The following is a 14,849-nucleotide window of genomic DNA, read 5'->3' as shown; positions in this document are numbered from 1 at the left end:
TGCACGCCCTTCATTATTCCTCCAACCTCTACAAACAGTGACTGGAGGAGGGTCTCGGCCTCAAACGTCAGGCTTCCTGCTCCTCTGATGCTGCTTGGCCCTGCTGTGTTCATCCAGCTCCACACCTTGTTATCGCAGACTCTCCAGCATCTGCAGTTCCTACTCTGACTGTATTTGCCCCCTTTTAAAGGCTGATTATATTCCTGTAAATAAAAATCCCTGGTTTAAATACAGACACCCACACGCTCACCGAGACTGCGCACAAAGCGCATTGCCCTCTGATATGATGAGCCTTCGATTTGCTTGCATCTGTGGAATTCCCTCACTGTGCCCCTCATTCTCTCTTTCAGATGATTTCTTGCAGTGGATTTCCTGGAGGAGGGTGATCCCACATCCCTACGTTTCCAAGGATCATCTTGATTGGAAGAGAGATTTTAAAAAAGGGACCGTCCTGCGACACTAGCAGGCCCCTATGTGCGAGGTAACATTGCACCTGACGGCTCTGGGACCCAGCTACAGGTAGGACCTGACAAAGGGTAGGGAAATATTACTGCACTGTGGTTGTTGGAAACCCTTAATAAAACCTGAAAGTACTGGAAACCCTGTAGGTCTATCAGCAGCTGTGCAGGGGGGGATACCCAGTTAATGTTTCAAGCATGAAATGATGAGTTGGGCAACTGTGTTGACTGCAGGAAACTCATCAGCACCTGGTCAGCTGAACATATTTACTCCTATCCCTCTTCCAGTGAAGTGCAGAGGGACAGGGACAGCAGACGAGGCCCCAGGAAAGTGTCCGGAACGCCTGGGCAGTACAGCTTACAGTTACCGTGAGGACGGTGCTCAGGATAGCCGGCCGCAATTGCAAACCAAAGCCAGCCCTTTCACTGTACACCATGGTGTATACTGTGCAGTCTCCAAGTGCCCAGCATCAGCCAAAGACTTTAGCCGTTCAGTCAAGGGCCCCTTGTGTCGGCCAATGTTCCTGACAATTTGAGCCTTGCAGTTTCAATTCGAGGCTGGCCCCCACTTCAATTCTTGAGAAAGCAAACGGACCAACCACAGGGACTTTTCAGTGGTGAAGGAGGAAAAACTGTTTTTATTGCTGACTTTCAGCGCGAAGTGAAAAAGGCTGGATGGTGTCAGGAATGGAGCACCATCTTTGGAGGGGCCAGTGGGTACAGCTGGAGGTGGTTTCGCATCTCTCAAAAACACAGACAAAAAATAAGGATACAAGCATGATTGTCAACATAGTCCCACAACCCTTCAGGATGTAATTCTATCCCGAAGACCAGTTTCGACTCCCGTTCGGACATTAGAAAGGAAACAGTCAGCCTCGTTTCAAAGTGGCACAGTTACATCTTCAGCCAGAAGAAAAACTCGAACCAGAATCAGCAGATTGAGCAGCTTTCAAAAGAGAAAAGTGAAAAATCAGAGCGGGCAAGTTTCGATGTTTGTTTGTGGACACAGGTGCCCCTGGGGGAGCTCTCATCCTCGGGGTGGGGGGGGGGGGAGATTCAGGCTCAGACCCACTGTCTCCAGGAAAATCCGTTCTGCCTCTACACAACATTCCCAGAGAAAACCGCGTTCGGCCAAATCCCAAAACACGTCCAACATGGCAGAACAACGTTGGGGGGTGGGTGGGATGGGGTGCAGATCAAGCTCAAAAAATTTGCCAAGTGCCAAAATCTGGACTTGGGCAGGATCAAGCGAGGTCTGATAGATTCCCACTCCATCCCAATGCCCTGAGGTTACTCAGGCACTTGAGTCTTGCGATGGGAGCCGGGCTCCATCCCCGAGCCAATAAACAGGAAGACCAGAGCCTGGGAGTCTCTGCAAAGCCAGTGAGAGAACATGGTGCCCGCTTGGCTTGTGCCAGCTGCGAGCAGCTCCAGTGGGATCTTCCACCAACGCTGGGCGTCCCTGCCATCAGTTTGGGAGGGATAGGGAAATCAGAAGGGAATTTTCACTTGTGGCCTGAACTGGGAATGTGCTGGTGGTGTTGGGGGGGGGGGGGGCGGAGAGAAGGGGGAGGGAAGATGGCGGAACACAAGTGGCAGCGGCAACAGGGAGCTTAGGAGGTGGTCAGGAGATGGGGATCAGGGAGGTCTTCGTGCCAAAGTTCCCCAGCACTAACTCAGGGGAAGGGGCACCCCTCTTCTCCCCGCCCCAAAGTCCAGGGAGTGAGTGCCCCCCCCCCCCCCCAACCCTCAATACTCGTCCAGAGTGTCGAAGCGAGGGAGCATGATACCACGCTCCTTCAACACCTTAAGCTTCAGGTTTTCGGCACGGCGACGGATCTCCTGCTCCTGCCGCAGCTCTTGCAGAATCTTCTCTATGGTCACGGGCTGCAGGGAGGAGGCGCTCTCTTTCTCCAGGTCCTGCAAAAAGAAAAAAAAACGGTGGGCACATGAACAGGGAGTGGCGCTGAGTCTCGCTCGGGGTGGGAGGGCATTCCTCTGAGCCAGCCTTGCAGATGCCAGGGGAAGGGGGGGGGGTGGGAAGAGAGGAGAAGAGCCCTGTGGGTTCAACAGCTGCCCAGGTAGAGAAATCCAACCGTGACAGCAAGGCACTCAAAGTGCAGATAGATGCTGTGTCACCAGCTCGGCTGAAATCGGTCGCAGATGCCCGCTGTGCCAGAAGCGGCACCTCGCCCAAGGACTGGCCCTCTTCGCCAGTCTCGCTGCAGTGGCAGTCTATCGCTGGTCATCAATCCGGGTTCTGCTCCTTCACCCAGAGCGATCCAGACCCTCAGGTGGGAAGCAAGTCTTTTGGGGGGGGGGGGGGGGGGAATGGAAGCTGCATCATGCCATCTCGCCGCTGTCAAGCAAAGCTCACGGTGACCAGCACCTACAGGTGACCTCCAGCTGCATCTGAAGCCACCCACCGCCACCCCAGGGTCCACTCAGGCCCCAAACCCGGTCTGAAGGCTGGGACTTACTATCTCTCCCAGGAGGACCACATTCTCTCCTCGCACAACAAATATTCCTCGCGGGATATCTCCGTATTTGCGGCCCACGTGAATGCGCTCCAGGGTCTGGTGGAGAACCAGGTTGGCTACAAGACAGAGTACAACACAAGCTCACGGTTTGAACAGTGCGCGCTGAATTCAACACCGAGGGTTCAGCGACACTGCAGGAACAGGGGTGAAACGAACCGCTCTCCAGAGAGAGGGCAGCACCACCCGTTTAAAAGCAAACCTGGGTTTGAACCCAACATTCGCCTTCCCCTCTCCATCTCCTACATTTGACCTCAGAATTAAGCCGTTGTCGTCACTGCTGCTCTCAGTCATACACTGCAAAGACGGGCGCAGAGACAAAGTTGCTGGAAAAGCTCAGCAGCGCCTGAAGGGTGCTTTGACCCTTCCTCAGAGCTGCAAGGTCAGGACCGCCTGCAGAAACTCACCAGAGACGGGCAGTACCAGCCTCCACCACTGTGTGGTGGCAGAGGCCGCTCCTCACCATGTGGTACGGCAGCACCCTCTAGTGCCAGGCTGGAGGACTGCGTCAAGGCAGACAGACAGCGAGGCCATTCAGCCCCTCTCCCTACTGCCACCGTTCATGGAGTCAGAGCGTCCCGACAGCGTGCAAACAGGCCATTCGGCCCAACACCGCCCTTGCGAAGAGCTGGGGGGTCAAATCTATAGTGACGACTCCATTGCAGCCACATTGCTATGAAGTCCTGTGGTTCCTGTGTTATTTACAAAATTAAGTTTCCAAACACACCCTGTGGTCAGAAGATATTTCTAGCCGAGGATGTGTCCAGGGGAATGGGAACTTGGGGTCAAGGATGGTGAGCAGGCATCAAACGGAGGGGGGAGGGTACAGAAGAAACTCCTGAGGTCAGACATTAACTCGCAAGCTTAACTAACTGAGCAGTGAGCACCAGATTGGCACAATCAAACACAGATCAAGTAAACCATTGAATGCTATTTCACTTCATTTGTCACAGCAGAGACTCATGTTGTACTCACCAAACTGATCAATGCTTCTCAAATAGCCAATTAGTGTTCGTCCATCACGTAGGAGGACAAGGTGTTTCTCTGTAATATTAAACATCTTAGACAGATCAATTTCACATCACCCCCTCCCAAATTACCCTTCAATGCCATCCCCTTGCTTAAACTGGTCCCCTGGTGAATGCCCTGACCACCTAGAAGAGGCACCAATTCACATCATAGGGTGGACTAGAATTGGCCAGCTCTTACCGCTGGGCACCAGAGACAGCAGATAGACCGCAACTGGCGATTGGAGTTTATTCCCACTCCCGCGCAGGGCTGGGTCCCCTCTCAGACTGAGCCACTCAGCCCACAAACCTCGAGTGGGTAGGGTGTTGGCCTGGCTCAGAGGAGGGACACTCCCGCTGTGCCACCAGAACCCCCCTCGAAATAGGGGCGACTGAAATACTTGACACCAACAGGCCAATGTCAGAGCTGAGTGGCTAGCAGGACATAGAGTGGGCTGAACAGTATCCACCAACTCCAAGAGCTTTATTTAGACATAACTAACTGCCCCACTTTTGAAACTGGGCCTCCCTGCAGGTACAGGCTGACCACCCTTCCCACTGGGTGCAGGCTCAGATCTTGAGGCTTTACTGCTGTTCAGGGCCTGCTACTCTCCTCTGCAGAGACTGGCCCATAACTCAGTCTCAAGATTATTTTTCCATCAACATTCTTCTCGAGCTCCGCAGGATTTGTTCCCCACTCAACTGTGCTGCTACACAAATTCAGTAACTCCTGCCCTCAGCCGTTCACTACAAGGGTGGGAACTGCCTGCAGAAACTAGCCAGAGACAAGGCAGTACCGGTCTCCGCCACCATGTGGCAGCAGAGGCCTGTATGGTACTGCAACACATCTAGTGCCAGGCTGGGGGACTGCGTCAAGGTGGAGAGTGAGGAGGCCATTCAGCCCTCTCCCTGCTCTCACCATTCATGGAGTCACAGCGTCCTGACAGTGTGGAAATAGGTCACTTGGCCCAACAAGTCCCTCTGAAGGGCATCCCACCCAGACTCATTCCCGGACCCCTGCACTCCGCTCCCCCCCCCCCCCCCCCGCCGCCATGTCTAACCCATCCAACTGGAGGATCTGCAACTCCAGCCCTTGGCTCCCTTGTTCTTTCGGCGTGACTTCCCAGAGCGGGCTCCTAAGTGAGGTCGCCATCAATGGAAATTGAGAGTTTGGAGCTCCAGTGTAGCAACAGCCTCTGACGAGAGCTGACTGAGTGACTTCAGCAACTGTCCCAGACCGGCCCTCTACTGCAACAGCCAGGAACTGATCCCTGCCCCTAAACCCGACCGCAGTCTCACCTATTCCGCCCCTCCCTCTCCCAAAAACCTCCTCAGAGGTCACATCGAGGGGCTGCACATTGTGACAATTTTCAAGCCTCAAACTGGGGTGACTGAGAAAAAGCTACAACTCAGATTGAGCCTTGGCAATGTTTTAATGCCACCAGCAGCTCTAGCTCCATCTCAATGATCTTTGGGAGCGCATGCAAAAGGGGAGGGGGATGCAGGGGGAGGGGGCACACTAGCAGTTTGTCACCTGTTACCACAGCCATAAAGACATCGCCCAGGCTCCACGTCGAAGATTATCAACTCAAGCAACATTTAACATCCCAGGCCACTGCATCTGGCCAGTGTTCTATCCAGTGGGCAATCTGTTCCCCCAAAATATCACCCCCAAACCCCACACGTCTCCTGGTTACATTCCTGTCAACCTTCGGTCCGGGGCTGATTGTTCTGGATAAGAGTGGTATGCAGGGACAAAGTCCCACCTGCTCCAGAGGTGACCAGCAGGACACTAGCATCTAGTCCCTCTGGCCCGCTTTCAACACGCTGATCCTTCCAGGGACTCTGCTCCACTCACCGTAACCAGTCATGCCTATTTTTAACTGGAACCGTAGGAGGAATTTTCTTAGCTTTAAAAACATTCAAGGAGATAAGCTTCAGGGCAGGGAATTCCACAGGTGCCCCTTGGGTGAATGAGCTCCTCAGCCCAGTCCTAAACCTGCTCCCCCTTATTTTGAGGCAATGGTCCCCTAGTTCCACACACCCCTCCTGCTTCCACTTTATCTATCCCCTTCATAATTTTATATGTTTTCTAAGATTCCTCCCTCATTCTTCTAAATTCCAGTGAGTGTCGTCCCAGTCTCTCCCCATAAATAAACCCTCTCAATTCTGGGATTAACCCCCACTGCACTCCCTCCAGTGTCAGTACATCCTTTCTCAAGTATTTCTGAACAGCTTGATTCGAAAATGTTTTTAAAATGCAGGAGATAAGATGGCACTTCAGTCCATCTTGCCCACCCCTGTCTGCCGGCACAAAATCTGCAAAATCCTTCAAGAAAGGCAGTGACCAAAATCCGAATGTTTGGGTCTGTCGGGCCCTAACACCCACCCTGTAAATATCCAAACACTGAGATCGAGGCCAACACTCCCCTTCCTCACCCCTGACCCTCAACTGCAGCTGTCCAGGTCCTTCTGGAAAAACCATGAGAGGCGAAGAACTCAAAACAAGGATTGGGGATGCAGAAAGGGAAGGAAAGAAAGATCTGAGCCAATGCCAGGTCGGGCTCAGAAACTAACTGACCTTCTCCTGTGCAGAACTGAGAGCATCCCAACCCACCGTCCCAAACCCACCCCTCTTCCCCCGCCACTAATGCAGCCCGAAGTAAACTCCTTCACTCCTGCCTGCTAACTTCCAGGATACAACATTTTCCCCAACGCTGAAATGGGATTAGCAAGTGATTGGGGGGGGGGGGGGAACTGAAATTACTGCACTTTGGACCTTCACCAGGTCTGCCAACGATTTCTCACACACTCAGGAAAGAACTCACTCCAAATTTTGTGCCCAGCCCCAAACTGCAGACAGATTGAACCCTCCGGTCTCTCAGTGGTTCCTGTATGACCGGTGGGAGCCAGAGAACTGGGCAAGCCCTGACATTTCATGTGTTTTGTTCTTGCACAGGAGGCGCACTCTACAACTCGCCCCCCCAAACACTCACTGTCAATGTCCTCGATAAGACTTGCTGTCCCCGGCATATAATTCATAACTGAACGCCCCAAAACAGCTCACACAACGGACCGACCATTTGCAAAGCCACTCGCCCAGATTTCTATCCTCGGCCGCTCCCTCTTAAAGGGCCACCCCACCCGACTTGTCAGGTGATAGAATCACAGCAGCACACGAAGAGGCCATTCAGGCATCCGCCAGAATCCTCCCCTCCCATTTCTCAAGCCCCATCAGCTGTGCACAGGCCAAAGCAAAGTGGGCCCGGACTGTCAGGAATAACTCATGGAGAGTGGGGAGTGGGTGAGAGCGGGGGTCCCTCAGTGGGAATTCTGATGGTGTGACGCAGGAGTTGGCGATGATAGACGTGACTTCAAGGGACGATGGTGGGTAAGCAAGAGCAAATATTCACGAGTGAACTCCAAGGATCATTCATTGCTGTCTGGCCTAAAAGGCGAAACAGGAATTTTTGGCCAATCCATGCCTGAAACTGGAAATTGGACTTAGCATGTGTTTGATAGAAGAACAGAGGGACCAGTGCTCGGGCCCCTTTTGTGCATCTTTCGTAACAATGATTTAGTTGAGAAGAGAGGGGACGCAGTATGTTCTCAGGCGAAGGTTGAATGGATGATGGTGGATTGTGGAGTAGGTTGTCTGAGATAACAAAGAATTCTTGATCCATTCTGTCAATGGGCTAACGGGTGGCAGATGGAGGTCGCGGTGGATATAAGGTCGTGGTGAGGTTAGATAGACCTTGTGTTCAGGGTAACAGTTGGCATAGCACCATGGGCCAAAAGGTCTGTACTGTTCTATGGAGTTTAATTTGAATAAATACAAGGTATTGCACATTGGTAAGACGAACAAGAGAAAACTTCTAAAATTAATGGTAGGGCACTGGGCAGTGTTGTAGACTAGAGGGGTTGAGGTACATAATTCTTTGGAGTTTGTGTCACATGTAGACAGGGTGGTTCAGGTAGCATTTAGCAGACTTGCCCTCATTGCTCAGTTCTATGAGTAGAGGAGTTGGGGACGTCATGTTGAGGTTGTACAGGGACATTGGTGAGGCTTCTCCTGGAGCATTGCATCCAGTTCTGGTCTGTCTGTTACAAGGGAAGGATATTATTGAGCTGGAGATGGTTCAGAAAAGATTTACCAGGATGTTGCCGGGAATGAAAGGGTTTGAGTTACAATGAGAGGCTGGGACTATTTTTACTGGAGCGTAGGAGGCTGAGAAGTGACCTGATCGTAGAATCATAATAGTGTGGAAGCAGGCCATTCAGCCCACACTGATCCTCTGAAAAGCATCCCACCCCATCCCCTGGCTCCCTGCTGCATTTCCACCTAGCCTGCACATCTTTGGACTGTGGGAGGAGACCGGAGCACCCGGAGGAAACCCACGCAGACACGGGGAGAATATGCAAACTCCACACAGACAGTCACCCGAGGGTGGGATCAGACCTGGGTCCCTGGTGCCGTGAGGCAGCAGCGTGAACCGCTCAGTCACTGTGCCCCCCACCAGTCCCGGGTTTTGAGATTTATAAAATCGTGAAGGGTATAGAGAAGGTGAATGGCAGGCATATTTTCCCAAGCATGGAGGATTTCAACACTGCAGGGAGGGGGGGGGGGGGAGGGGGCAATATTTTTAATGGGAGTGGGGAAAAGATTTCAAAAAGGCATGAGGGGTGACAATTTTACACAGAGGGTGGTTCATGTGTGAAATGAGCTTCCTGGGGAAGTGGTGGATGTGGGTGCAGTTACAACATATAAAAGTCACTTGGATATGGATAATGAACAGGAAAGGTTTGGAGGGATATGGGCCAGGAGCAGGCAGATGGGACTAGTTTAGTTTGGGGTTACGGTCAGCATGTACTGATTGGGCCGAAGGGTCTGTTTGTGTGCTGCATGGCACTATAAGAGGTATACAAATGGCCACACAACAGGAGTGTCGGTTGCGGAGGAAGGGGGAGCAGTTTAGAATTCAGAACAGGAGGATGAAAGGGCATAAGGAAAGCGAAATAGGAGTACAAGGGATTTAGCTTGTGGAAAAGGCAGAAACCATCACCAGCTTCTATAGATACGTAAAGAGAAACAGGTTGGTGAAGACAAGCGCAGACAAGACCTGGGGAATTTCCCATAGTGTGCGAAGAAGTGGCTGGCCAGCTAAACACATTCACAACGGGTACACCTGAAATGCAGCGAGGGAGGGGAGTCTCTGGGGTGAAAAGTAATGTTGGAGAAATTGAAGGCTGGAAAATCTGAACAGCCTTATAACCTATGTCCCAGGGTGACCTGAGAAACAATGGATGCTCTGGCAGTCATCTTTCATTATTCGTTTGAATCTGGATCGATACCTGCAGATTGGAGGGTGGTTAATGTAATGCCACGATTTAAAAATAGAGACTTTCTGCTGTTGGTCGTGGGGAGGATTCTAGAGTCAACTCTGAAGGAGTTTTAAGAGCAGAGCACTTCTCCAGTGGTGTTAGAATCAGACACATTAAGTAGGGATTTACGCCAGGGAAATCAGGCTTGAAAAATTGATTGGAATTCTTCGAGGGTATGACCAAGAGAGTTGAACAGGAGGAGCCAGTGGATGCAGTTTATTTGGACTTCCAGAAGTCCCACAAAAGAGATGAATGTCTGGGATTGCAGAAAGTGTGTTGGGATGAAAGGACAGTGATAATAGGAACTGCAGATGCTGGAGAATCCAAGATAACAAAGTGTGGAGCTGGATGAACACAGCAGGCCAAGCAGCATCTTAGGACCACAAAAGTTGAAGTTTCGGGCCTAGACTCTTCATCAGAGAACTATGATGAAGGGTCTAGGCCCGAAACGTCAGCTTTTGTACTCCTGAGATGCTGTTGGCCTGCTGTGTTCATCCAGCTCCACACTTTGTTATCTGGGATGAAAGGACAGTTGGTTCGCAGATCAGAAACAAAGGCAGGAATAAATAGGTCTTTTTCGAAGTGGTAGACTGTTGGGCTACCAGCGGGACCCCAGTTAGTCACCATACATACTAATGATTTAGATGAGGGAACTAAATGTAATCTCTCAAACTGTGCAGAGAACGCAGAGCTGGGTGGAAGGGTGAGCTGTGAGGAGGGTGCAGTGACATTACGGTGTGATTTGGACAGGCTGATGCAAACGCATGGCAGATGCAGTTTCATGTGGATCAATGCGAGGTTCTCCAGTTTGGTCGCAATAATCAGAAGACAGATTATGGTTTGAATGACTGTAAATTGAGAGAAGGCTATCTCCACCAAGACGCGGGTGTCCCTCAGACGCCAGTCACAGAAAATCCGTGTGGCAGCAGCAGTGGGTGGTAAGGAAGGCCAACGGGATGTTGGGCCCCTTCACTGTGAGAGGATTGGAGTGCAGGAGCAGGGATGTCTCTTTGCAATGGGACAGGGAGAGACTGCACCCTGCAGTATTGTGTGTGGGAGGTTTGGGGTCTCCCTATCTGAGGGAGGGAGATGGAAGGAGTGCAGCGAAGGTTTCCCAGACTGATTCCTGGGATAGCACGGCTGACGCCTGGAGTGAGACTAGAATGGTTAGGACTGTATTCACTGGAATTTAGAAGAATGGGAGGGTGCGATTTAAGCAACCTTTCACATTCTAACAGGGACTAGACAGGATAAACATGGAGGGATGTTCCTGACGATTGTGGAATCCCAATGTGGAGTGGGGGAAGGGGTTCTTTGTCAGGTTGGCCACCCGTTCCCAGGGGTGTTCTACGCTATGCAGCCCTGGGACCGCAAGTGTTTACAATATACATTAACGACTTGGAAGAAGGAAGCGAATGTGCTGAAGCCGGGCTTGCAGACGGGCACGTGGTGAGAGGGACGGAAACAGTTTACCGAGAAATGTTGACAAGTGCGTAGAAAGTTGGTATAATGTGGGAAAACATGAAATTCCGTTTGGAAGGGAAAACAAAAAGCTACAATGCAAAGGGATTTGGGGTGTACATGGAACACAGCAAGCCTGCACACAGGTACAGCAGGGAATCATGAAGGGCTAGTGGCATGTTGGCCCTTATTTCAAGGGGGTTGGAGTAGAAGAGAGGGGGAAGTCTGACTGCGACTGCTCGGGGTTCCACTCGAGTTTCGAAGAGTGAGAGGTATTCTCGCCAAAACATATCAGATTCTTAAGGGGCTGGATAGTGTCAATGCTGAGTGGATGTATCCCCTCATGGGGGGAGTCTCGGACCAGAGGGCGCACTTTGGGAATAAAAGCCCACCAATTTCAGACTGAGATTAGGAGGAATTTCTTCTCTCGGAGGCTGATGAATCTTTGGATCTCCTTACCGCAGAGAGCTGTGGGGGGGGGGGGGGGGGTGGGAGGAGTGGTGGTGCTGAGTCCTTGGGCATATTTAAGGCAATGGATAAATTTTGATCAGTCGAGGGGGTTAAGGGTTTTGGAGGTGGCAAATGTCGGATCAGCCACGACCCTGTTGAACAGCAGAGCAGGTTTGAGGGGTTGAATGGCCTCCTCTTGTCCCTGAGACTTCGGTCTTGAGGCTAACTGGAGGAAAATTTAGTCTATGCTGTCCCCTTCCTTCCTGCGAGCAGACATTTGCAGTTTTGCAAGAGGCTTGGTTTGGGAATTCTGACGACGTTAACCATCGCACAGCCCGTCATGTATGCAATCACTTGTTCTCAGACCCGAAGACACAGCCCCCTCCTGTTGCAAAGATCAGCATGAGATATTTTCTCAAAACCACTGTCGCTTCCCATCCTTCACTCCCCGGTTTCAGCTTCTGAAGTTCCACTGCTCACTTTAGAAACTCCCTTCCCTTGCAGAAGCTTGGACTGTCTGTTATTTCGATTTCTTGCTAGTTATCGCTTGTATTCCTTGCATTTCTTTTGAGTCACCCTTTGTCCGCTTCAAAAATTCTCCCCAGTCTTTGGCCGGCCTCTCCTCTTTCCAGCCAGTAAACCTTACTTTTCAATTCGATGGTACCCTTTATCTTCCTTCCTGAGCCCTGGAGGGGAGACCCTTCTCACACACTCCTTCTTTTTCACTGGAATACATCTTTGAGGAAAGTCTCCTGAAACATTTCCCACTGCCTCCCGTCTTGAAAAATACTGACCCAGACCACCGACAGTCAATTCCATCTTCACACACCTTTTTCTGTTGGATTGGGACTTCGATCAGTTGGACTGGTGGAGTTCATTTGAGATAAATGTGAGGGGCTGCATTTTGGGAAAGGCAAATCAGGGCAGGACTTATATGGTAAGGTCCTGGGGAATATTGCTGAGCAAAGAGACCTTGGGGTGCAGCATCATAATTCCTTGAAAGTGGAGTCGCAAGCAGGCAGTGTAGTGAAGCAGGAGTTTGGTACATTTGCGATGGGAGGTCAGCACATTGAGTAGAGGAGCTGGGAGGTCATGTTGCAGCTGTACAGGGCCATTTTTGGAAGACCGTGTGTAGTTCTGGTCTCTCTGCTATAGGAAGGAATTTGAAAGGGTTCAGAAAAGATTTACAAGGATGTTGCCAGGTTTTGAGCTAAAGAGAGAGGCTGAATAGGCTGGAGTTGTTTTCCCTGGAGTGTCAGAAGCTGAGGGGATGACCTTACAGAGGTTTATAATATCATGAGGGGGTGTGGATAACGTCTTTTCCCCAGGGTGGGGGAGTCCAAAACTGGAGGGCATTGGCGTGAAGGGAAAGATTTAAGAGGGACCTAAGGGGCAACTTTTTCACGCAGAATGGTGCATGTATGGAATGAGCTGCCAGGGGAAGTGGTGGAGGCTGTTACAGTGACAACAGTTAAAAGGCTTCTGGATGGGTACGTGAATAAGAGGGTTTAGGAGGATATGGGCCAAATGCTGGCAAATGGGACTAGATTAATTTAGAATATTTGGTCAGCATGGACGGGTTGAACCAGAGGGACTGTTTGCACGCTGGACAGCTCTCTGACTCTCTCTGAGTTTAAGGAGTTTGGAATATTTCCCGTTTGCAAAACAAATTGCGTCACATTATGATCACTCTTGCCTTTTGTGGGGGTGGTCCAGATACAATGCTGCTCCCGACACCTGACCAAGCCCAAACTAACTTTGCCCCTCTTAATCTTGGAGAATCTATCATTTTCAGAAATGGTCCTGAATATGAACACATCATCCAGGTTATCATTGTCAATTTGATTACTTCAGTTCATGTGACGATGAAACTGACTTCATTTTCACAGATGCTTTCTTTCTGGGCCTGTTATTTCTTTTGAGAGATGGACCACTGATGTTTTTTCTTTGCGGTTTTTGTTCTTCACCCAATTTGCTTGTATATCCTAATCGACTGAGCGAAGGTCATTTCTCACTGTGGTCCTGATTCCTACTTTGTTAACTGAGCTGTCCCACCTCCTTCCCCTTTCCTCTTGCCTTCGTCAAATGTAAAGTCCCCTCTGATGAGCAGATTCCAGACTGCAAACCTGTCTCTGAAATGGCGATTATAGCAGAGTCACTCACATTTAAATCTTCAATTCACCCACTAGTCCGTTCTGTCATAAAATCATACAGCATGGAAACAGACCCTTCAGCCCAACCTGTCCATGCTGACCAGGTATCCTAAATTAATCCAATGCCACAATTTGGCCCCTATCCCTCTAAACACTTCCTATTCATGTCCCCATCCAGATGCCTTTTAACTGTTATAACTGTACCAGTGTCCACCACTTCGTCTGGCAGCTCATTCCATACATGCAGCACCCTCTGTTGCCCCTCAGCTCCCTTTTATATCTTTCCCCTCTCACCTTAAACCCATGCCCCTTTAGTTTTGGGCTCCCTCACCCTGGGGAGAAAAAGACCTTGTCTATCCACCCTCTCCATGCTCCTCATGACTTTATAAACCTCTATAAGGTTACCCTTCAGCCTCTGATGCTGCAGGGAACATCGTGCCAGCCTCTCCATACAGCTCAACAGCTTTGTAAATCTTTTCTGAACCCTTTCAACTTCTACACCATCCTTCCTGCAGCAGGGAGACCAGAATTGTACGCGGTGTTGTAAAAGTCTTATGCCCTTGTATACGCTGCCGTTATTGAACCCTCTGTTCCCTTCCCGTTAAACACCGATAATCTTTGTCGAACTGTCTCATCAGCGTTCCTAATCTCCCTTTGATTCATGGAGGGAAGGTCCTTGATGAAGCAGCTGAAGATGGTTGGGCCCAGGACACTAACATGAGGAACTCCTGCAGAGACGTCCTGGACCTGAACTGGCCGGTCCCCAACAACCATAGCCATCTTTCTACGTACTCCAATGAGCAGAGAGTTTGCGCTCCCCCCACCACCACCACCACCCCCCCCCCCCCCCCCCCCCCCACCACCGATTCCACTGTTGCTCGGGCTCTTTGATTCCACACCCGGTCGAACGCGGTCTTGATGCCCAGGGCCATCCCTTTCATCCCACCTCCTGTCTTTCCGGCCGAATGGAATGATCGGAAAGGTTGGGGCACTTTTCGTCGGAGCAGGGAAGGCTACGAGGAGATGGAAGGGGCGGCTGAGGGGAAATGGACAGGAGGTGAATAACGAGGTGGGAAATTGATGAGAGAGGGAGGTATACACACATCCCACTCCTCTCTGCCTCTCATAAAATCCAGGAGCAGATTGAGGCCATTCGGCCTGATGGATCTGATCCACCATTCGATCATATACCCCATTCTCCTGCTTTTCTCTGTAACCCATAACCCCCTCACTCATCACAAACCTATCTATCTCCGTCCTAAATGCACTCCATGACCTGGCCCCCACAGCCCTCTGAGTTCCACAGATTCACCACCCTCTGGGTGAAGAAATTTCTCCAAATCTCCATTCTAAAGGGTCGTCCCTTTACCCTGAATCTGTGCCCCACTCCCGCCTCTGGGT

The 14,849-nt window shown here is 50.9% G+C and overlaps 1 protein-coding gene across 1 annotated transcript; it reads right to left on the bottom strand.

Annotated features, from left to right (window-relative positions):
• Window positions 1-2,031: 2,031 nt before the first annotated feature.
• LOC125448111 (U6 snRNA-associated Sm-like protein LSm1) lies at window positions 2,032-7,114 on the bottom strand. The gene is made up of 4 exons (XM_048523152.2): window positions 6,999-7,114; window positions 3,971-4,039; window positions 2,939-3,054; window positions 2,032-2,378 (listed from the first exon to the last, which is right to left on the bottom strand). The coding sequence occupies exons 1-4, from the start codon at window positions 7,042-7,044 to the stop codon at window positions 2,208-2,210; spliced, it is 402 nt and encodes a 133-aa protein (XP_048379109.1). The 5' UTR covers window positions 7,045-7,114; the 3' UTR covers window positions 2,032-2,207.
• Window positions 7,115-14,849: the final 7,735 nt, after the last annotated feature.

The sequence above is a fragment of the Stegostoma tigrinum genome, chromosome 40 (assembly GCF_030684315.1).
Source record: "Stegostoma tigrinum isolate sSteTig4 chromosome 40, sSteTig4.hap1, whole genome shotgun sequence".
NCBI classification, from domain to species: Eukaryota; Metazoa; Chordata; class Chondrichthyes; order Orectolobiformes; family Stegostomatidae; genus Stegostoma; species Stegostoma tigrinum.
This window is presented reverse-complemented; position numbering and strand designations above follow the sequence as displayed.